The 23,434-nt window shown below is 58.6% G+C and overlaps 4 protein-coding genes across 9 annotated transcripts in view; 1 reads left to right on the plus strand and 3 right to left on the minus strand.

Annotated features, from left to right (window-relative positions):
- Positions 1 to 133: 133 nt before the first annotated feature.
- On the plus strand, positions 134 to 3,680 carry POLR1G (RNA polymerase I subunit G). Its single transcript, XM_059872469.1, has 3 exons — positions 134 to 265; positions 894 to 1,014; positions 3,193 to 3,680. The coding sequence occupies exons 1-3, from the start codon at positions 259 to 261 to the stop codon at positions 3,608 to 3,610; spliced, it is 546 nt and encodes a 181-aa protein (XP_059728452.1). The 5' UTR covers positions 134 to 258; the 3' UTR covers positions 3,611 to 3,680.
- Positions 3,649 to 12,105, minus strand: ERCC1 (ERCC excision repair 1, endonuclease non-catalytic subunit). Of its 6 annotated transcripts, XM_059872468.1 has the most exons (10): positions 11,595 to 12,105; positions 10,957 to 11,285; positions 10,722 to 10,824; positions 9,840 to 9,943; positions 9,090 to 9,189; positions 8,061 to 8,137; positions 6,644 to 6,743; positions 6,487 to 6,558; positions 6,318 to 6,386; positions 3,649 to 5,596 (listed from the first exon to the last, which is right to left on the minus strand). In XM_059872468.1, the coding sequence occupies exons 1-10, from the start codon at positions 11,709 to 11,711 to the stop codon at positions 5,543 to 5,545; spliced, it is 1,125 nt and encodes a 374-aa protein (XP_059728451.1). In that variant the 5' UTR covers positions 11,712 to 12,105; the 3' UTR covers positions 3,649 to 5,542. The 6 variants fall into 6 exon arrangements, with proteins under 6 accessions (XP_059728451.1, XP_059728448.1, XP_059728446.1 ...); XM_059872465.1 differs by having other exon boundaries at positions 9,114 to 9,183; positions 10,722 to 11,285; XM_059872463.1 differs by having other exon boundaries at positions 9,090 to 9,183; positions 10,722 to 11,285.
- Positions 12,106 to 12,254: 149 nt separating this feature from the next.
- Positions 12,255 to 15,164, minus strand: LOC132341148 (basic proline-rich protein-like). The gene is made up of 5 exons (XM_059872474.1): positions 15,090 to 15,164; positions 14,313 to 14,484; positions 14,022 to 14,159; positions 13,162 to 13,277; positions 12,255 to 12,848 (listed from the first exon to the last, which is right to left on the minus strand). The coding sequence occupies exons 1-5, from the start codon at positions 15,162 to 15,164 to the stop codon at positions 12,270 to 12,272; spliced, it is 1,080 nt and encodes a 359-aa protein (XP_059728457.1). The 3' UTR covers positions 12,255 to 12,269.
- A 1,273-nt stretch (positions 15,165 to 16,437) lies between these two features.
- Positions 16,438 to 23,434, minus strand: part of CLPTM1 (CLPTM1 regulator of GABA type A receptor forward trafficking) — a 21,113-nt gene continuing 14,116 nt past the window's right edge. Inside the window, 3 exon segments of the mRNA XM_059872475.1 lie at positions 16,438 to 16,637; positions 21,332 to 21,499; positions 23,196 to 23,199. Of these exon segments, the coding sequence (XP_059728458.1) occupies positions 16,453 to 16,637; positions 21,332 to 21,499; positions 23,196 to 23,199 (357 nt within the window). The 3' untranslated portion in view covers positions 16,438 to 16,452.

A 23,434-nucleotide genomic window follows, 5' to 3' on the forward strand; every position in this document is an offset into this window, starting at 1 on the left:
CCCCGCCTCCTCCGGTGCCCCCCGACCCCCCCGCACGGCCCCGGTGTCCCCCCCGCGCCCCCCGGGCCGGGGTCGTTCCGGGGGTCGCTGTACCTTTAAATGCCGCCGGGGCCGCCAGCGAGAGGCCACGCCCATGCCCATTTATGGATAAAAGGGCGTGGTTTGGGTGTAACCGCGCCTGTTTAGCCCCGCCCAGGATTGTACCAAGTGCACGGCGGGACGGGGGGGGGAGGAGCCAGGGGGGCACGAGGTGGCGGCATGGAGGGTGAGGGGGGACAAGGGGGGACATTGGGGACATTGGGGGGGCTTTGGGGACACTGGGGGGACATTGGGGACACTGGGGGGGGTCTGGGGGTGATGGGGGACGCGGGGATGTGGCGGGAGATTGGGGACATGGGGGGGACGGGGATGCGCGGGGGGACACGTGGGGACATTGGGGGGACATTGGGGACATTGGGGGGGCTTTGGGGACACTGCGGGGGCTTTGGGGACATTGGGGGGACATTGGGGGGACACTGGGGGGGCTTTGGGGACATTGGGGGGGTCTGGGGATGGTGGAGGCGCGGGGATGTGGCGGGAGATTGGGGACATTGTGGGGACGGGGATGCGCGGGGGGACACGTGGGGACATTGGGGGGACATTGGGGACATTGGGGGGGCTTTGGGGACACTGCGGGGGCTTTGGGGACATTGGGGGGACTTTGGGGACACTGTGGGGGACATTTGGGGGTCTGGGGGACATTGGTCACACTAGGGGACAGAGGGGAGGCGACTGGGGGGACACTGGGACACGGGAGGGACATTGGGGTGTCACGGGGACATTGAGGGGACACAGAGGGGACCCAGGGCCACCCCCTGAGGTGACAGCCGAGGTGACAGCCGCTGTGTCCCCAGGGCCATCCCCCCGGTTCCGGTGTCCCCCCGAGTTCGAGGTCGCGCCCGGGGGGGTCCCCATGGGGGGTCCCCAGACGGAGCTGTGGCTGATCCGCGCCCCCGCCGACTTCTGTCCCCAAAGGTGGGGACAGGGGACATGGAGGGGGTGACAGTGACACTGGGGGGGTGGCAGTGACACTGGGGGTGGCAGTGACACTGGGGGGGTGACAGTGACACTGGGGATGGCAGTGACACTGGGATGGGGGGTGACAGTGACACTGGGGGGGTGACAGTGACACTGGGGGTCCCCAGACGGAGCTGTGGCTGATCCGCGCCCCCGCCGACTTCTGTCCCCAAAGGTGACACTGGGGGGTGGCAGTGACACTGGGGGGGTGACAGGGGACATGGGGGGGTGACAGTGACACTGGGGGGGTGACAGTGACCCTGGGGTGGGGGTGACAGTGACACTGGGGGGGTGGCAGTGACACTGGGGGGGGACATGGGGGGTGGCAGTGACACTGGGGGGGTGACAGTGACACTGGGGGGGGTGACAGTGACACTGGGGGTCCCCAGACGGAGCTGTGGCTGATCCGCGCCCCCGCTGACTTCTGTCCCCAAAGGTGACACTGGGGGGGGGACAGGGGACATGGGGGGGTGACAGTGACACTGGGGATGGCAGTGACCCTGGGATGGGGGTGACAGTGACACTTGGGGGGGTGACAGTGACACTGGGGGAGACAGTGACACTGGGGGGGACATGGGGGGTGGCAGTGACACTGGGGATGGGGGTGACGGTGACACTGGGGGGGTGGCAGTGACACTGGGGGGTGACAGTGACACTGGGGGGGTGGCAGTGACACTGGGATGGGGGTGGCAGTGACACTGGGGGGGACATGGGGGGTGGCAGTGACACTGGGAATGGGGGTGACGGTGACACTGGGGATGGCAGTGACACTGGGATGGAGGTGACAGTGACACTGGGGGGGTGGCAGTGACACTGGGGTGGTGGCAGTGACACTGGGGGGGACACTGGGGGGTGGCAGTGACACTGGGGATGGCAGTGACTCTGGGATGGAGGTGACAGTGACACTGGGGGGGTGGCAGTGACACTGTGGGGGTGACAATGCCACTATGGTGGGGGTGACAGTGCCACCGGGGCTGTCCCTTTGTCACTGTCAGGGTGACAATGCCACTGTGGGGGGGTGACAGTGCCACTGTCAGGGTGACAATGCCAATGGGGGGGTGACAATGCCATCGGACATGTCCCTTTGTCACTGTCAGGGTGACAATGCCACTGTGGGGGGGTGACAATGCCACTGTGGGGGTGACAGTGCCACTGGGGATGTCCCTTTGTCACTGTCAGGGTGACAATGCCACTGTGGGGGGGTGACAGTGCCACCGGGGGTGTCCCTTTGTCACTGTCACTGGTGCCACTATCAGGGTGACAATGCCAATGGGAGGGTGACAGTGCCAATGGGAGGGTGACAGTGCCACCGGGGCTGTCCCTTTGTCACTGTCAGGGTGACAATGCCACTGTGGGGGGGGTGACAATGCCACCGGGGGTGTCCCTTTGTCACTGTCACTGGTGCCACTATCAGGGTGACAATGCCAATGGGAGGGTGACAATGCCAATGGGAGGGTGACAGTGCCACCGGGGCTGTCCCTTTGTCACTGTCAGGGTGACAATGCCACTGTGGGGGTGACAGTGCCACCGGGGCTGTCCCTTTGTCACTGTCAGGGTGCCAATGCCACTGTGGGGGGGGTGACAATGCCACTATGGTGGGGGTGACAATGCCACCGGGGCTGTCCCTTTGTCACTGTCAGGGTGACAATGCCACTATGGGGGGGTGACAATGCCACTGTGGGGGGGTGACAATGCCACCGGGGGTGTCCCTTTGTCACTGTCACTGGTGCCACTGTCAGGGTGACAATGCCAATGGGAGGGTGACAATGCCAATGGGAGGGTGACAATGCCACTGTGGGGGTGACAGTGCCACCGGGGATGTCCCTTTGTCACTGTCACTGGTGCCACTGTCAGGGTGACAATGCCACTGTGGGGGGGTGACAATGCCAATGGGAGGGTGACAATGCCACTGTGGGGGGGTGACAATGCCACCGGGCGTGTCCCTTTGTCACTGTCAGGGTGACAATGCCACTGTGGGGGGGGTGACAATGCCACTGTGGGGGTGACAGTGCCACCGGGCGTGTCCCTTTGTCACTGTCAGGGTGACAATGCCACTGTGGGGGGGTGACAATGCCACTGTGGGGGTGACAGTGCCACCGGGCGTGTCCCTTTGTCACTGTCCCCGTGTCCCCCCAGCCTCGAGGGCTGCCCGGTGCCCCTGACCGGCCTCGAGCGGCTCCGCCCCGCCCCAGGTGCCACCACCGACGGTGACAACGACACCGAGGCCACCGAGCTCTACGTGCTGCGGGGTGGCCCGGCCGGGGGAGGGGACTGTCCCCTGCTGCTGTCCCCGCTGTCCCCAGGGGGGTCCCTGGGCTGCGCCCCCCCCCTGCGGGGGTCCCTGAGCATCACCCGCAGCTTCGGGGCCACCCCCGGCCCGGGGGAGGGGACACCGAGGGTGGCACTTGGGGACACGGCCACAGCCGAGGGGACAGTGCCACCCAGGGAGGGGACAGAGGGGACAGAGGGGCCGGGACCCCCCCGGGCGGCCCCCGAGGAGCCCAAGAGGAGGAAGAAGAGGAAGAAGCAGAAGAGGGAGGAGGGGCAGGAGTGAGCCCGGCGGTGGCACTTTGTCACTTTTGTCACCTGGGCCACCATTAAATGTCCTTTATTACCATCAAAAAGGAGAATTTGGGGGAATTTTTGGGGATTTTTTGGGATTTTTTTTATTTTTTGGGGAATTTCGGGGAGATTTTGGGGATTTTTTTTGTGGGGAATTTTGGGCGATTTTTGTGAGATTTTTTTAGAGGATTTTGGGGGATTTTTTTGGGATTTCGGGGGATATTTTTGGGAGATTGTTTTGGGGGATTTTGGGATTTTTTGGGGAATTTTTTTTATTTTTAGGGAATTTTTTTTATTTTTTAGGGAATTTCGGGGAGATTTTGGGGATTTTTTTGGTGGGGATTTTTGTGATATTTTTTTAGGGGATTTTGGGGGATTTTTTGGGGTTTTGAGGGATTTGGGGGGATATTTTTGGGAGATTTTTGGGAGAGCTTTTGGGCGATTTTGGGGGAATTTTTTGGGATTTTTGGGGATTTTTTTTTATTTTTTGGGGAATTTCGGGGAGATTTTGGGGATTTTTTTTGTGGGGATTTTTGGGGGATTTTTTTTAGGGGATTTTGGGGGATTTTTTTGGGGGTTTTGAGGGATTTTGGGGGGATATTTTTGGGAGATTGTTTTGGGGGATTTTGGGATTTTTTGGGGAATTTTTTTTATTTTTGGGGGATTTTTTTTTATTTTTTGGGGAATTTCGGGGAGATTTTGGGGATTTTTTTTTGGTGGGGATTTTTGTGAGATTTTTTTAGGGGATTTTGGGGGATTCTTTTGGGATTTCGGGGGATATTTTTGGGAGATTGTTTTGGGGGATTTTGGGATTTTTTGGGGGGATTTTTAGGGAATTTTTTTTATTTTTGGGGAATTTCAGGGAGATTTTGGGGATTTTTTTTGTGGGGATTTTGGGGGGATTTTTGTGAGATTTTTTTAGGGGATTTTGGGGGATTTTTTGGGGTTTTGGGGGATATTTTTGGGAGATTGTTTTGGGGGATTTTGGGATTTTTGGGGATTTTTTGGGATTTTTAGGGATTTTTTTTATTTTTGGGGAATTTCGGGGAGATTTTGGGGATTTTTTTGGGGGGATTTTTGTGAGATTTTTTTAGAGGATTTTGGGGGATTTTTTGGGGGTTTGGGGGATATTTTTGGGAGATTGTTTTGGGGGATTTTGGGATTTTTAGGGAAATTATTTTATTTTTTGGGGAATTTTGGGGATTTTTTTGTGGGGATTTTTGGGGGATTTTTGTGAGATTTTTTTTAGAGGATTTTGGGGGATTTTTTTAGGGTTTTGAGGGATTTGGGGGGATATTTTTGGGAGATTGTTTTGGGGAATTTTGGGATTTCTGGGGAATTTTTTTATTTTTTGGGGATTTTTTGGTGGGGATTTTTGGGGGATTTTTGTGAGATTTTTTTAGGGGATTTGGGGGATTTTTTTGGGGTTTTGAGGGATTTTGGGGGATTTTTTGGGAGATTGTTTTGGGGGATTTTGGGATTTTTGGGGATTTTTAGGGATTTTTTTTTATTTTTTGGGGAATTTCGGGGAGATTTTGGGGATTTTTTTGGTGGGGATTTTTGGGGGATTTTTGTGATTTTTTTTTAGGGGATTTTGGGGGATTTTTTTGGGACTTCGGGGGATATTTTTGGGAGATTGTTTTGGGGGATTTTGGGATTTTTTGGGATTTTTAGGAATTTTTTTTATTTTTTGGGGAATTTCGGGGAGATTTTGGGGATTTTTTTGGTGGGGATTTTTGTGAGATTTTTTTAGGGGATTTTGGGGGATTTTTGGGGGGATTTTGGGATTTTTTGGGGATTTTTGGGGGGATTTCGGAGGCGTTTTTGGGGCTTTGGGGATTTTTGGGGGAATGTTTGGAATTTTGGGGTTTTTTTGGTGGGGATTTTGTGGCGTTTTTGGGGTGATTTTGGAGGATTTTGGGGCTCATGGCGGCGTCTTGACGAAAGGCTCGTGCAGGACATCGAAGAGACGCTTGGCCTGGTTGGGGACACAGGGACACCCAGTGTCCCCAAGTGTCCCCAGTGTCCCCAATGTCCCTAGTGTCCCCAATGTCCCCAAATGTCCCCAGTGTCCCCAGTGTCCCCAATGTCCCCAGTGCCTCCAGTGTCCCCAGTGTCCCCAAAGCCTCCAAGGTCCCCAATCCCCCCAATGTCCCCAAGTGTCCCCAATGTCCCCAATGTCCCCAGTGTCCCCAATCCCCCCAATGTCCCCAGTGTCCCCAATGTCCCCAATGTCTCCAGTGTCACCAATGTCCCCAGTGTCCCCAATGTCCTCAGTGCCCCCAGTCCCCTCAGTGTCCCCAGTGTCCCCAAAGCCTCCAATGTCCCCAGTGTCCCCAATCCCCCCAATGTCCCCAGTCCCCCCAATGTCCCCAGTGTCCCCAATGTCCCCAATCCCCCCAATGTCCCCAATGTGCCCAGACCTGTCCCTTTCTGTCCCTCACCTTCTGGGGTCCCACACCAGGACAGAGGGACAGGAGGACACTCAGTGTCCCCAATGTCCCCACTGTCCCCAAGTGTCCCCAGTGTCCCCAGTGTCCCCAATGTCCCCAGTGTCCCCAATCCCCCAAATGTCCCAAATGTCCCAAATGTCCCCAATCCCCCCAATCCCCCCAATCTCCCCAATGTCCTCAATCCCCCCAGTGTCCCCAGTGTCCCCAATCCCCCCAATGTCCCCAATGTCCCCAAATGTCCCTCACCTTCTGGGGTCCCACGCCAGGACAGAGGGACAGATCCTCCCGGGACGCCCCCGCCACGGCCGCCAGCGACTGCGGGGAGGGGACACCGAGGTGACAAACCCGTGGGGAGGGTGACCCAGGCTGGGGGGGGTGGCAGGCGCCCCCGATGTCCCCAAGTGCCACCACTCACCCCGAAGGTCCCCAGCAGGCTCAGGGCGTCCGTCCTGTTGACGGATTTGACGCTGGTCAGGCAGTCTGTCACCTGGGGGGGTGGCATCGGTCAGGGGACACCTGGGGACGCTTTTGGGGACGTTTGGGGACACTTGGGGACACTTGGGGACACGGACCCGGGACAGGAAGTCCTGCTCCACGCGCTCCTTCAGCAGGTCCGGCGGCTTCTGCTCGTAGGACTTGAAGGTCTCCAGGTAACGGCCGGCCTCCTCCGCGCTGCCGTGGGGACAGTGGGGACACTGGGGACACTGGGGGGGGTGGGGACACTGGGGGGGGTGGGGACACTTGGGGGATTGGGGACATTGGGGACATCGGGGGGATTGAGGATGTTGGGGGGGGTTGGGGACATTGGGACACTGGGGGGGTTGGGGACACTGGGGGGGTTGGGGACACTTGGGGGATTGGGGACATTGGGGGGATTGGGGATGTTGGGGACATTGGGGGAATTGGGGACATTGGGGGAATTGGGGACATTGGGGGAATTGGGGACATTGAGGGGATTGGGGACATTGGGACACTGGGGGGGTTGGGGACACTGGGGGGATTGGGGACATGAGGACATTGGGGGGATTGGGGATGTTGGGGGGGGTTGGGGACATTGGGACACTGGGGGGGTTGGGGACATTGGGACACTGGGGGGGTTGGGGACACTGGGGGGGGTTGGGGACACTTGGGGGATTGGGGACATGAGGACATTGGGGGGATTGGGGATGTTGGGGACATTGGGGGAATTGGGGACATTGGGGGGATTGGGGACATTGGGACACTGGGGGGGTTGGGGACACTGGGGGGGTTGGGGACACTTGGGGGATTGGGGACATGAGGACATTGGGGGGATTTGGGACATTGGGGGGATTGGGGACATTGGGACACTGGGGGGGTTGGGGACACTGGGGGGACTGGTGACATTGGGGACACTGGGGGGGTTGGGGACACTTGGGGGGGTTGGGGACATTGGGGACATCGGGGACATTGGGCGGACTGGGGACATTGGGGACACTGGGGACATTGGGGGGATTGGGGACATTGAGGGGATTGGGGACATTGGGGGGGTTGGGGACATTGGGGACATTGGGCGGATTGGGGGGATTGGGGATGTTGGGGACTTTGGGGACACTTGGGGACACTGGGGGGATTGGGGACATGGGGACACTGGGGGGAATTGGGGACATGGGGACACTGAGGGGGATTGGGGATACTTGGGGACATTGGGGACATTGGGGACATGGGGAAATTTGGGGCATTGGGGACATTTGGGAGGATTGGGGACACTGGGGGTACTGGGGACATTGGGGACACTTGGGGACACTGAGCATGTTGGGGGATTGGGGACATTTGGGGACATTGGGGGGATTGGGGACTCAGGGGATTGGGGACAGTGAGGACATTTGGGGACACTGGGGACATTTGGGGACATTTGGGGGCACTGGTGGCACTGGGGACACTGGGGACACTGGTGACACTGGGGGCACTGGTAACACTGGGGACATTGGGGACATTTGGGGACACCGGTGACACCGGGGACAGCCGTACCTCCAGGCCAGCAGCAGGGTGCAGTCCGTGAGCAGACAAACCTTGGCCAGGTCCTTGAGGGACTGGTGGGGGTCACGCTGTGGGGACACGGGGACAGGTGAGATGGGGACAGGTGAGATGGGGACAGGTGAGACGGGGACAGGTGAGACGGGGACAGGTGAGATGGGGACAGGTGAGATGGGGACAGGTGAGACGGGGACACGGGGACAGGTGAGATGGGGACATGGGGACAGGTGAGACGGGGACAGGTGAGACGGGGACAGGTGAGACGGGGACACGGGGACAGGTGAGATGGGGACATGGGGACAGGTGAGACGGGGACAGGTGAGACGGGGACAGGTGAGAAGGGGACAGGTGAGACGGGGACAGGTGAGACAGGGACAGGTGAGATGGGGACAGATGAGATGGGGACAGGTGAGATGGGGACAGGGACAGGTGAGACGGGGACAGGGACAGGTGAGATGGGGACAGATGAGATGGGGACAGGTGAGATGGGGACAGGGACAGGTGAGACAGGGACAGGTGAGATGGGGACAGGTGAGACGGGGACAGGGACAGGTGAGATGGGGACAGGTGAGATGGGGACAGGGACAGGTGAGACGGGGACAGGTGAGATGGGGACAGGTGAGATGGGGACAGGTGAGATGGGGACAGAGGAGACAGGGACAGGTGAGACAGGGACAGGTGAGACGGGGACAGGGACAGGTAAGGGGACAGGGACAGGTGAGACGGGGACAGGTGAGACAGGGACAGGTGAGACGGGGACAGGGACAGGTGAGGGGACAGAAGGGACATGGACAGCGGAGGAGAGACAGTGACAAGGTGACAGTGACAAGGTGACAGTGACAGTGCCAGGGCCACCTCACCACGTCCACCTGCAGCAGCAGCACCTGGAGGGGACAGGGAGGGGACAGGGATGGACACAGTGACAGTGACAAGGTGACAATGATGGTGACAGTGACAATGACAATGACAGTGCGTAGGTGACAGTGACAAGGTGACAAGGTGACAGTGCCAGGGCCACCTCACCACGTCCACCTGCAGCAGCAGCACCTGGAGGCCGAAGCTCCGCCCCAGCGCCCGCAGCCGCTCGTGGATGTACTCGGGGTGCAGGTGGTGGTACCTGAGGCTGGGACAGGTGGGGACACTCAGGGGACACCTGGGGACACGGAGGGGACACCTGGGGACATCCTGGGGACAGCTGGGAATATCCTGGGAACACTGAGGGCACACCTGGGGACACTGAGGGGACACCTGGGGACATCCTGGGGACCCTGAGGGGACGCCTGGGGACATCCTGGGGACCCTGAGGGACACCTGGGGATACACCTGGGCACACCTGGGGACACCTGGGCACACCAAGGGGACACCTGGGGACATCCTGGGGATGCTGAGGGGACACCTGGGGACACTGAGGGGACACCTGGGCACACCTGGGGACAGCTGGGGACATCCTGGGGACACTGAGGGGACACCTGGGGACACCTAGGGATACACCTGGGGACACTGAGGGGACACCTGGGCACACCTGGGGACACCAAGGGGACACCTGGGGACATCCTGGGGACCCTGAGGGATACACCTGGGCACACCTGGGGACACCTGGGCACACCTGGGACATCCTGGGGACACTGAGGGACACCTAGGGATACACCTGGGGACACCTGGGCACACCTGGGGACATCCTGGGGACACCGAGGGGACACCTGGGCGCACCTGGGCACACCTGGGGACCCTGAGGGACACCTGGGGACACCTGGGCACACCTGGGGGTCTCACCTGAGGAAGAGGGCGCAGCTGGAGGTGCCCAGGACGAAGTCGGGGCCGACGTCCCCGAACTCCCAGGGGACATTGCGGATGAAGCGCAGCACGGGATTGCCGCGCTGGGGAGGGGGCGTGTCGCGACATGAGCCCCCCGTGTCGCGACATGAGCCCCCCGTGTCGCGACATGAGCCCCCCGGGTCGCGACATGAGCCCCCCGGGTCGCGACATGAGCCCCCCGTGTCGCGACATGAGCCCCCCGGGTCGCGACATGAGCCCCCCGGGTCGCGACATGAGCCTGCGGACACGCCCCCGAGCCCAGGGACACGCCCCCCATATCGTGACATGAGCTCCGGGACACACCCCACGTGTCGCGACACGAGCTCCAGCCCAGGCACAGACCCCGCCCATGTCGCGACATGAGTGCCCAACCCGCGATATCGGGATCAGGACACACCCCCCCCTCAATGTCACGACATGAGCCCGGCCCCACCGGATCAGGGACAGCCCCCGCCCATGTCGCGACATGGCCCCGCCCCCTGTGATATGGAGGGACAGCCCCCGCCCATGTCGCGACATGGCCCCGCCCCCTGTGATGTGGAGGGACAGCCCCCGCCCATGTCGCGACATGGCCCCGCCCACCTGAGATGTGGAGGGACAGCCCCCGCCCATGTCGCGACATGGCCCCGCCCCCTGTGATACGGAGGGACAGCCCCGCCCATGTCGCGACATGGCCCCGCCCCCTTGTGATATGGAGGGACAGCCCCCGCCCATGTCGCGACATGGCCCCGCCCACCTGTGATGTGGAGGGACAGCCCCCGCCCACGTCGCGACATGGCCCCGCCCCCCTGTGATATGGAGGGACAGCTCCCGCCCATGTCGCGACATGGCCCCGCCCACCTGGCGCGGGCTGACGATGATGCTGCTGCTCTTGGTGCCCGGTTTGAGCACGGGCAGGGCCGGCGCCTCCCGGGGCTGCTCCTGGTTCTGGTCCCGGTTCTGGTCCCGGTCCCGGTTCTGGTCCTGGTCCCGGTCCCCGGCGATCGCGAGGGGTCCCGGAGGTCCCGGGAGGGGTCCCGAGGGGGCGGTTCCGGTGGGTCCGGGATCCCGGTTCTGGTCCCGGTTCCGGTCCTGATCCCGGTTCTGATCCCGGTTCTGCTCCTGGTCCCGGTTCTGATCCCGGTCCCGGTCCCCGGCGGTCGCGAGGGGTCCCGGAGGTCCCGGGAGGGGTCCCGAGGGGGCGGTTCCGGTGGGTCCGGGATCCCGGTTCCGGTTCTGGTCCTGATCCCGGTTCTGGTTCCGGTTCTGCTCCCGGTCCCGGTTCTGCTCCCGGTCCCGGTTCTGCTCCCGGTCCTTCCCGGTTCCCCCCGAGCCCCTCACCACGAACTCAGCGTAAGAACTCGGAACCGGCACCGGCACCGGCACCGGAGGGGGCGCGGCCGAGGCTCTGAACAGCGACGGGACCTGGCGGGGACATCGGGACAGCTCCGGTGACACCGGGACACCTCCGGTCACCCGCGGGGACACCGGGACAGCTCCGGTGACACCGGGACACCTCCGGTCACCCGCGGGGGCACCGGGACAGCTCCGGTCACCCAGGAGGACACCGGAACAGCTCCGGTGACACCGGGACACCTCCGGTCACCCGCGGGGACACCGGGGCCACCCCCACGACCTTTCCCGGTCCCCCGTTCGGTCCCCGGTCCCGTTCCCGGTCACCACCCCCGGTTCCCCGTTCCCGGTCCCCGGTTCCCCTCCCGCCACCGCCGGTACCGGGGCTTCGTCGGGACCCTCCTGCCGAACCGTGAACCGCCGCCGCTTCCCCCCCGCTCCCGGTGCCGGCTCGGTGTTGGCTCCGGGATTCGGGTCTGGGTCCGGGTCCGGGTCCATGGCGAGGCGCGGGGGGGTCTGGGGACGGTTCGGGGGTCCCGGGGTCGGTTCCGGAATCCCGGGGCCGGTTCGGGGATGCCGGGGTCGGTTCCGGGGCGTCCCGGGGGTCCTGGGGCCGGTTCTGGGATCCCGGGGAAGGTTCCGTGGGATCCCGGGTTCGTTATCGAGGTCCCGGGTTCGGTTTTAGGGTCCCGGGTTCGGTTCTGGCGTTCCGGAGCCTCCGCGCGCGCTCCGGTACCGCGGAAGGGGCGTGACCGACTCTCTCCCTCACGATTGGACCGCTGCACTGCCAATCAAACAATTCCCCCCAATAGGAAAGGGCGGGCCCGCCGCGCGCCGGTGGGCGTGGCTATGGATGAAAGACCACGCCCCCCTGTGTGACAATGACAGCCCGGGGGTCCCAAACTCCCCCCGTGACCTCCCCGGTCAGGGATGCGGCAGCGAGAGCGACCCCGGGGACACCGGGGGGACCCCAAGGGCCACCAGGGGTAGGGGACAAGGAGCCAGGGATGTCCCCAAACGCCACCGAACACTCAGAGCCACCTCGGTGCCACCCCTTTATTCCCCACCCCCCCCCGGCGGCTCCCGGTGACTCCCGGGGGCTCCCGCGGGGTGGCCCAGCAGGTGACACAGGCGGGGCCACACGCGGGGGTCGCGGGTGGCCCGGGCCAGCAGCCGCGTGTGTCGCCGCAGTGTCGCGATGTCGCCCTGCGTGCGCCGGTTGTGGCGGAGCAGGGCCCCGGTGCGCAGAGCCAGCGCCGCCAGCAGCGCCCCGCGGGGACACGGCGACAGCTCCGCGGGGACACCCGGTGGCACCGGAGGGCACCGCCGGGTCCCGTCCGGACCGGGCACGGCGACAGGCGGAGAGCGGAGAGGTGGGGAGCTCCGGGGACACGGCGACAGCTCCGCGGGGACACCCGGTGGCACCGGAGGGCACCGCCGGGTCCTGTCCGGACCGGGCACGGCGACAGGCGGAGAGCGGAGCGGCGGGGAGCTCCGGGGACACGGCGACAGCTCCGCGGGGACAGCCGGTGGCACCGGAGGGCACCGGGGAGTCCCGTCCGGACCGGGCACGGCGGCGGGCGGGGGGCGCAGCAGGAGCAGGAGGGGCCGCGGGTCCCGAGCGGCTCCCGGGGGCTGCGGGAGGGACACGGGAGGGTCAGGAGGGGACAAAAGGGACCGGGGACAGAGGCACGGAGCAGCCCGGTACCGGAACCACGGGGTTTGGGACAGCCCGGTACCGGAATCATTGGGGTTTGGGATTTGGAACAGCCCGGTACCAGATCCTCACGGATCCAGAACAGCCCGGTACCGGAATCACGGGATCCAGACTATCCCGGTACCGGAACCACGGGGTTTGGGACAGCCCGGTACCGGAATCAGGGGGTTTGGGACAGCCCGGTACCGGAACCATCGGGATTTGATTCATCCCGGTACCGATCCCGGTTACCTGCTGCCCCGGGGGGGCGTGGCCGAGGCAGGTGGGTTCCCGGTGGGCGCGGTCGGGCCCGGTCGGCCCCTCCGGGTCCGTCCCCTCGCACCTGCCCAGGTGTTCGGAACCGGAATCTGCCGGGGAGGGAATGAGTCCGGGACGAGGGACGGGACCCCGGGGATGAAGGACGGGAACCTCGGGACCGGGACAAGGGACCGGGACGATAGATGGAACCCCGGGACCGGGACAAGGGACCGGGACGATGGATGGATCCCCGGGACCGGGACAAGGGACCGGGACGATGGATGGAACCCCGGGACCGGGACAAGGGACCGGGACGATGGATGGAACCCCGGGACCGGGACAAGGGACCGGGACGATGGATGGAACCCCGGGACCGGGACAAGGGACGGAACCCCCGGGATGAGGAACGGAACCCCGGGACAAAGGACCGGATCCCCGGGACCGGGACCACCGGGATGAGGAACGGGACTCCGGGATCGCGACAAGGGACCGAGACAAGGGACAAGACCCCAGGACCGTGTCCCGGACCCCCGGGACGGGATCCCGGAGCGGGATATTGGACGAGACCCCCGGGACCGGGACACCGGAACCCTCGGGACAAGGAACCGGGACAATGGACAGGACCCCCAGGACCGGGACCCGAGGACCGGGACGAGTGACGGGACCCCGGGACCAGGGACGGGACCCCCGGGACGGGATCCCGGGACCGGGACCCGGATCCCCAGGACCGGAACCGGGACAAGGGACAGGACCGCCGGCACGGGACCCCGGGACCAGGACCAGGGACGGAAGGAACCCCCGGGACCGGGACCCCCGGGACCGGAACCCCCGGGCCGGGCCTCGCTCCCGCCTACCGGAGAATCCCGAGTCGTGCTCGGAGTCGCTGCCCGGGGGGGGGCCGCGCCCCTTTCCGGGGGGTCCCCGGGGGCGGCGGGGACAGGGGGGACACCGGGGCCACCCCCGGCTCGTCCGGCATCGGGGACACGGGGACCCTGGGGGGGGTGGCCCGGTGACAGCGGGGCTGGCGACGGGGACAGCGAGCGGGGGCGTGGACCCCCCCCTCCCGATGTCCCCTGTGCTCCCCAAATGTCGCTTGTCCCCAAATCCCCCCTGTCCCCCACCCCATACCTGCCTGGCTCCGGTACCGCTGCGGTCGGGCCCGGTCCGGTACCGGTACCGGTCAGGGAGTCCCAGGGGCTCCGCTACCGGTACCGGCCGGAGGGTCCCGCCCCGGGACTCCGCTCTCGGTCCCCGCCCGGGGGCTCCGGTGCCGGGCAGGGAAGGGCTGGTCCCGGTCAGGGGGTTCTGATCCAGAGGCTGCGGTCCGGGTCAGGAAGATCCGGTCCCGGTCCCGGTCTCGGTCCCGGTCCCGGTCCTGGTCCCGGTCCCGGTCAGGGGCTCGGATCCGTGGATCGCCGGTGCCGGTGCCGGTCTCAGTCAGTGAATCCCGGTCCGGTCCCGTTCAGGGGTCCCAATCCCGGTCCCGGTCAGGGGGTTCCGGTCCCGGTTCCGTTCGGAGGTCCCAATCCCGGTCCCGGTTAGGGGGTCCCAATCCCGGTCCCGGTCAGGGGGTCCCGGTTCCGGTCCCAGTCCCGGTCGGGGATCCCGATCCCGGCCAGGGGGTCCCGGTCCCGTTCGAGGATGCCGATCCCGGTCCCGTTCGGGGGTCCCGGTCCCGGTTCCGGTCCCGGCCAGGGGGTCCCGGTCCCGTTCGAGGATGCCGATCCCGGTCCCGTTCGGGGATCCCGGTCCCGGTCAGGAGGTCCCGGTCCCGTTCGAGGATGCCGATCCCGGTCCCGTTCGGGGGTCCCGGTCCCGGTCCCGGTTCCGGTCCCGGTCAGGGGGTTCCGGTCCCGGTCCCGTTCGGTGCTCCCGGTTCCGGTCCCCGTCCAGTTCGGGGGTCCCGGTGCCGTTCCCGGTACCGGGAGCGGAGGCAAATCGCGGCCTCCCCAAGCCCCACCCACATCCCGCCCCTTAGGTTTGACAGACAGCTCCATCGACCAATGGGATCGCCCGTTCCAGGTCACGTGCCCTCCGCGGGCCACGTGCGGCCGCGGGGCCGGTGCTGGGACACGTGAGGGGGCGGGGCCGCTGCTCGAGACACGTGACTGGCGGGAGGAGGGGGAGGGGGGCACGGAGAGACCCCCGGGACCCCCCCCAAAATTACCGGGAATAATCCCCCCAAAAATGGGAAAAATTCCCCAAAAGTGGTAAAAATCTCCCCAAAAATGGGAATAATCCGCCCCAAAAATGAGAATAATCCCCCAAAAATGGGAGTAATTCCCCCAAAAATGGGACTAACCCCCCAAAAATGAGAATAATCCCCCAAAATTGGGACTAATCCCCCAAAAATGGGAAAAGTCCCCCCAAAAATATGAATAATCCTCCCAAAAATGGGAACAATTCCCCAAAAATGGGAAAACCTCCCAAAAAAGGGAATAATACCCCCCAAAATGGGAATAATCCCCCCAAAATGAGAATAATCCTCCCAAAAATGGGAAAACCTCCCAAAAATGGGAATAATTCCCCAAAAATGGGAATAATCCTCCCAAAATGAGAATAATTCTCCCAAAAAAATGAGAAGAATCCCCCCAAAATGAGAATAATCCTCCCAAAAATGGGAATAATCCCCAAAAAAAATGAGAATAATCCCCCCAAAAATATGAATAATCCTCCCAAAAATGGGAATAATCCTCCCAAAAATGGGAATAATTCCCCAAAAATGAGAATAATCCTCCCAAAAATGGGAATAATTCCCCAAAATGGGAATAATTCCCCAAAAATGAGAATAATCCTCCCAAAAATGAGAATAATTCCTCAAAAAATGAGAATAATCCCCCCAAAATGGGAATAATCCTCCCAAAAATGAGAATAATTCCCCCAAAAATAGGAATAAGTCCCCCCAAAAACGGGACCCCCCCCCCAAGAAACCAAAATTCGGGCTATTTTTGGGGTGAGATCAGCTCTTTATGGCTCCGCGGACACTTTTCCTACCACAGCGGACACGGATGGGATGGATGGAGCACGACAGGGACGCGACAACACCGGGAGGTGACACCGGACACCGCCAGAGGGGGGGGGGGAGGGGAGGAGGTGACAACCCCCCCCCCACCCCTAACCCCTCCCCCACCCTCCCCTCCCCTCCCCCTTCCCAAAATCCCGGCTGGCCAATGGGAACGCGGGAGCAGCGGGAGGGGCCCCGCCCCCACCGCCCCCCTCCCCCCCCCCAAATCGGGGGAAAGTTCTGGAACCCGCGCGGGTGTGTGTGGGGGGGGGGGAGGGGCTTTAATCCTCCTTCTTGTCCTGGGGGGGTTTGGGGGGGGCTGGGGGAGGGGCGGGGGGCAGCGCTGTGGGGGAGGGGCAGCCCGGGGGGGGCGCGGGGGCTTCGCCGGTGCCGCCGAATTCGTTGACGCGCGTGGGGTCCACGCGGTAAATCCAGCGCTGGTACAGGTAGATGAAAAACACCACGTCTGGAAAATTGGGGGGAAATTCCGGGAATTCGGGGTCGTTTGGGGGGGAGATTCGGGGAGATTTGGGGGGAGATTCGGGGAGATTTGGGGGAATTTGGGGAGATTTGGGGGAATTTGGGGGAATTTTGGGGAGATTTGGGGAGATTCGAGGAGATTTGGGGGAGATTCGGGGAGATTTGGGGGGAATTCGGGGGAATTTGGGGAAATTCGGGGAGATTTGGGGTAATCCGGGGAGATTTGGGGGAAATTCGGGGAAAATTTGTGGGAATTTCGAGGAAAAATTGGGGAAATTCGGGGAGATTTGGGGGAATTTGGGGGAAATTCGGGGAGATTTGGGGAGATATGGGGGAATTCGGGAATTATTTGGGGTTATTTTGGGGAAATTCGGGGAGATTTGGGGTCATTTGGGGGAAATTCGGGGAGATTTGGGGAAATTCGGGGAGATTTGGGGTAATTTTGGGGGAAATTCGGGGAGATTCGAGGAGATTTGGGGGAATTTGGGGAGATTTGGGGAGATTGGGGGGCGATTTGGGGGAAATTCGGGGAGATTTGGGGGAATTTGGGGAGATTCGGGGAAAAATTGGGGAGAATTGGGGGGAATTCGGGGAGATTTGGGGGAAAATTGGGGAGATTTGGGGAAATTCGGGGAGATTTCGGGGAGATTTGGGGGAATTTGGGGGAAATTCGGGGAGATTTGGGGGAAATTGGGGAGATTTGGGGTGAATTCGGGGAGATTTGGGGGAATTTGGGGGAAATTCGGGGAGATTTGGGGAGATATGGGGGAAATTCGGGAATTATTTGGGGTTATTTTGGGGAAATTCGGGGAGATTTGGGGTCATTTGGGGGGAATTAGGGGAGATTTGGGGGAATTTGCGGGGAAATTCGGGGAGATTTGAGGGAATTTGGGGAGATTTGGGGGAAATTCGGGGAGATTTGGGGGAATTTGGGGGAAATTCGGGGAGATTTGGGGTCATTTGGGGGAATTTTGGGGAGATTTGGGGAGACTTGGGGGAAATTCGGGGAGATTTGGGGGAATTTGGGGAAATTCGGGGAGATTTGGGGAGATTTGGGGGAAATTCGGGGAAAAATTGGGGAGAATTGGGGGGAATTCGGGGAGATTTGGGGAAATTCGGGGAGATTTCAGGGGAATTCGGGGAGATTTGGGGGAATTTGGGGAAATTCGGGGAGATTTGGGGGAATTTGGGGAAATTCGGGGAGATTTGGGGGAAATTCGGGGAGATTTGGGGGAATTTGGGGGAAAAAATTGGGGAGATTTGGGGTCATTTGGGGGAATTAGGGGAGATTTGGGGGAAATTCGGGGGAAAATTGGGGAGATTTGGGGAAATTCGGGGAGATTTTGGGGGAATTCGGGGAGATTTGGGGAGTTTTGGGGGAAATCCGGGGAGATTTGGGGTCATTTGGGGGGAATTAGGGGAGATTTGGGGGAAATTCGGGGAAAAATTGGGGAGAATTGGGGGGAATTTGGGGAGATTTGGGGGAAATTCGGGGAAAAATTGGGGAGAATTGGGGGGAATTCGGGGAGATTTGGGGGAAAATTGGGGAGATTTGGGGAAATTCGGGGAGATTTCGGGGAGATTTGGGGGAATTTGGGGGAAATTCGGGGAGATTTGGGGGAAATTGGGGAGATTTGGGGGAAATTCGGGGAGATTTGGGGGAATTTGGGGGAAATTCGGGGAGATTTGGGGTCATTTGGGGGGAATTAGGGGAGATTTGAGGGAATTTGGGGAGATTTGGGGAAATTCGGGGAATTTGGGATCATTTTGGGGAGATTCGGGAAGATTTTGGGGGGAATTCGGGGAAGTTTGGGGAAAAATTGGGGAAATTTGGGGAGATTTGGGGTCATTTTCGGGAAATTCGGGGAAATTTGGGGTTATTTGGGGGAAATTTGGGGAAATTCGGGGAAAAATTGGGGAGATTTTGGGTCATTTTGGAGAAATTCGGGTTGATTTGGGGTTATTTTGGGGAAATTCAGGGAAAAATGGGAAAATTTGGGTTTTATTTGGGGTTATTTTGGGGAAATTTGGGAATATTTTGGGAAATTCAGGGAAAAATTGGAGGAATTGGGGGAAAATTGGGGAAATTTGGGAATATTTGGGGTCATTTTGGGGAAATTCGGGGAAATTTGGGGTTATTTTGGGGAAATTTGGGAATATTTGGGGTCATTTTGGGAAAATTCGGGGAAATTCGGGGAAAATTGGGGAAATTCAGGGGAAAATTTGGGAAATTCGAGAATTTTTTGGGGCTGTTTTAGGGAAATTCAGGAATATTTGGGGAAATTTAGGGAAATTTGGGAATATTTGGGGGAATTTGGGGAGATTTGGGGTTTATTTGAGGTTATTTTGGGGGTTATTTGGGGAAATTTGGGGGTGGTTTGGAATCTCAATATTCTGCCTCAAATCTCCAAAATTCCCTTTCTGAAACCCCAAAATTCCCACTCAAATCTCCAAAATTCCACCTGGAAACCCCAAAATTCTCCCAAAAATTACCCCAAAATCCACCAAAATTCCTCCAAAAATTCCCAAAATTCCTAAAAAATTCCCAAAAATCCCAAAATTCCTCCATCCCATCCCTCAGGCAGCCTGTCCTGTTCACCACGGGCATCTCCTCTGCAACCTCAAAATTCCACCTGGAGACCCCAAAATTCTCCCAAAATTCCCCCCAAATCCCTCTAAAATTCCAAAAAAAATCCCCCAAAATCCCCAAAATTCCCCAAAATCCCCAAATTCACCCCAAAATCCCCTGTACCATCCCTCAGGCAGCCTGTCCTGCACATCAGAGGATCTCCTCTGGAACCCCAAAACTGCCTCTCAAATCTCCAAAACTCCACCTGGAAACCCCAAAATTCCTCCCAAAAACCCCAAAAATTGTCCCAAAAATTCCAAAAAAAAATCCCAAAAATCCCCAAAAAAATCCCAAAACTCCCCAAATTCCCCCCAAAACCCCCTGTACCATCCCTCAGGCAGCCTGTCCTGCACATCATGGGCATCTCTCCTGACACCCCAAAATTGCCTCTCAAATCTCCAAAATTCCACCTGGAAACCCCAAAATTGTCCCAAAAACCCCAAAATTGTCCCAAAAATTCAAAAAAAAATCCCAAAAATCCCCAAATTTACCCCAAAATCCCCTGTACCATCCCTCAGGCAGCCTGTCCTGTACATCAGAGGATCTCTCCTGACACCCCAAAACTGCCTCTCAAATCTCCAAAATTCCACCTGGAAACCCCAAAATTCCTCCCAAAAACCCCAAAAAAATCCCAAAAATTCCAAAAAAAATCCCAAAAATCCCAAAATTCACCCCAAATTCCCCTTACCATCCCTCAGGCAGCCTATCCTGTACATCATGGGCATCTCTCCTGACACCCCAAAACTGCCTCTCAAATCTCCAAAATTCCACCCGGAAACCCCAAAATTGTCCCAAAAATTCAAAAAAAAATCCCAAAAATCCCCAAAATTGTCCCAAAAATTCAAAAAAAAATCCCAAAAATCCCCAAAATTGTCCCAAAAATTCCAAAAAAAATCCCAAAACTCCCCAAATTCCCCCCAAATTCCCCTTACCATCCCTCAGGCAGCCTGTCCTGTACATCATGGGCATTTCTCCTGACACCCCAAAACTGCCTCTCAAATCTCCAAAATTCCACCTGGAAACCCCAAAATTCCCCCCAAAAACCCCAAAATTCCCCCAAAAACCCCCAAAATTGTCCCAAAAATTCCAAAAAAAATCCCCAAAATCCCCAAAATCCCCTTACCATCCCTCAGGCAGCCTGTCCTGCACATCAGAGGATCTCCTCTGGCACCCCAAAACTGCCTCTCAAATCTCCAAAATTTCACCTGGAAACTCCAAAATTCCCCCAAAAACCCCAAAATTCCCCCCAAAAATTCCCAAAAAAATCCCAAAACTCCCCAAATTCACCCCAAATTCCCCGTACCATCCCTCAGGCAGCCTGTCCTGTACATCACGGGCATCTCTCCTGACACCCCAAAACTGCCTCTCAAATCTCCAAAATTCCACCTGGAAACCCCAAAATTCTCCCCAAAAACCCCAAAATTGTCCCAAAAATTCCCAAAAAAATCCCAAAAATCCCCAAATTCACCCCAAAATCCCCTGTACCATCCCTCAGGCAGCCTGTCCTGTACATCATGGGCATCTCTCCTGACACCCCAAAACTGCCTCTCAAATCTCCAAAATTCCACCTGGAAACCCCAAAATTGTCCCAAAAATTCCCAAAAAAATCCCAAAAATCCCCAAATTCCCCCCAAATTCCCCTTACCATCCCTCAGGCAGCCTATCATGTACATCATGGGCATCTCTCCTGACACCCCAAAACTGCCTCTCAAATCTCCAAAATTCCCCCCAAAAACCCCAAAATTCTCCCAAAATTCCCCCAAAATCCCCCGTAAATTCCAAAAAAAATCCCAAAAATCCCCAAAATTGTCCCAAAAATTCCAAAAAAAAATTCCAAATTCCCCTTACCATCCCTCAGGCAGCCTATCCTGTACATCATGGGCATTTCTCCTGACACCCCCAAAACTGCCTCTCAAATCTCCAAAATTCCACCCGGAAACCCCAAAATTCCTCCCAAAACCCCCAAAATTCCCCCAAAAATTCAAAAAAAAATCCCAAAAATCCCCAAAATTGTCCCAAAAATTCCAAAAAAAATCCCAAATTCCCCTTACCATCCCTCAGGCAGCCTATCCTGTACATCATGGGCATCTTGATGACGAAGGCGAACAGGTCGTCGATGAAGGTGTTGAGGGCCTTGTAGGTGAGCATGCGCCAGGGCAGGTGCGCCACCGACTGCAGCTTGTAATTGATGAACAGCTGGGGCGTCATCGTGATGAACCCTGCCACAGCACAGGGGACTTAGGGACGTTTTGGGGGGTTTAGGGACATTTTGGGGGGTTTAGGGACATTTTGGGGGGTTTAGGAGCAGTTTTGGGGGATTTGGGAGCGGTTTGGGGGAAATTGGAGGTGAAGGTGTTGAGGGACCACGGACTGGAGCTCATCGTGGTGAGGGATCCTGGGAAAAACTGGGATTTGGGGATGGTTTTGGGGATTTAGGAACATTTTTGGGGGCTTTGGGAACATTTTGGGGGATTTAGGAACATTTTGGGGGATTTAAGGACATTTTGGGGGGTTTGGAGGTGATTTGGGGGATTTAGGAGCGATTTTGGGGAAATTGGAGGTGAAGGTGTTGAGGGACCACGGCCAGGAGCTCATCGTGGTGATGGATCCTGGGGAAAAACTGGGATTTGGGGATGGTTTTGGGGATTTGGGAACATTTTTGGGGGATTTGGGAACATTTTGGGGGATTTAGGAACATTTTTGAGGGATTTAGGAGCGGTTTTGGGGGTTTAGGAGCGGTTTTGGGGAAATTGGAGGTGAAGGTGTTGAGGAACCAAGGACTGGGGCTCATCGTGGTGATGGATCCTGGGGAAAAACTGGGATTTGGGGATGGTTTTGGGGGATTTGGGAACGTTTTTGAGGGATTTAGGAACCTTTTTGGTAGATTTGGAGGTGATTTGGGGGATTTAGGAGCATTTTTGGGGGATTTGGGAGCAGTTTGGGGGAAATTGGAGGTGAAGGTGTTGAGGGACCACGGACTGGAGCTCATCGTGGTCATGGATCCTGGGGAAAAACTGGGATTTGGGGATGGTTTTGGGGGATCTAGGAACATTTTTGGGGGATTTAGGAACATTTGGGGGGATTTAGGGACATTTTGGGGGGTTTAGGAGCATTTTTGGGGGGGTTTAGAGGTGATTTTGGGGGGTTTGGGAGCGGTTTTGGGGAAATTGGAGGTGAAGGTGTTGAGGGACCACGGCCAGGGGCTCATCGTGGTGATGGATCCTGGGGAAAACTGGGATTTGGGGATGGTTTGGGGATTTAGGAACGTTTTTGAGGGATTTAGGAACCATTTCTGGGGGATTTGGGATCAATTTGAGGGATTTAGGAACCTTTTGGGGGATTTAGGAGCAGTTTTGGGGGTTTAGGAACAATTTGGGGAAATTGGAGGTGAAGGTGTTGAGGGACCACGGACTGGAGCTCATCGTGGTGATGGATCCTGGGGAAAAACTGGGATTTGGGGATGGTTTTGGGGATTTAGGAGCAGTTTTGGGGGCTTTGGGAAGGTTTTTGGGGATTTAGGAACATTTTGGGGGGTTTAGGAACCTTTTGGGGGGTTTAGGGGTGATTTGGGGGGTTTAGGAGCGGTTTGGGGGAAATTGGAGGTGAAGGTGTTGAGGGACCATGGACAGGAGCTCATTGTGGTGATGGATCCTGGGGGAAAAACTGGATTTGGGGATGGTTTGGGGGATTTAGGAACGTTTTTGGGGGATTTAGGAACATTTTTAGGGGCTTTAGGGACATTTTGGGGGATTTGGAGATGATTTGGGGGATTTAGGAGCGGTTTTGGGGAAATTGGAGGTGAAGGTGTTGAGGGACCACGGCCAGGAGCTCATCGTGGTGATGGATCCTGGGGAAAAACTGGGATTTGGGGATGGTTTTGGGGAATTTGGGAACGTTTTTGGGGGATTTAGGAACATTTCTGGGGGGAATTTGGGATCAATTTAAGGGATTTAGGAGCGGTTTTGGGGGTTTGGGAGCATTTTTGGGGAAATTGGAGGTGAAGGTGTTGAGGGACCACGGACTGGAGCTCATCGTGGTGATGGATCCTGGGGAAAAACTGGGATTTGGGGATGGTTTTGGGGATTTAGGAGCAGTTTTGGGGGCTTTGGGAAGGTTTTTGGGGATTTAGGAACATTTTGGGGGGTTTAGGAACC

The sequence above is a fragment of the Haemorhous mexicanus genome, chromosome 36 (genome assembly GCF_027477595.1).
Source record: "Haemorhous mexicanus isolate bHaeMex1 chromosome 36, bHaeMex1.pri, whole genome shotgun sequence".
Lineage (NCBI taxonomy): Eukaryota > Metazoa > Chordata > Aves > Passeriformes > Fringillidae > Haemorhous > Haemorhous mexicanus.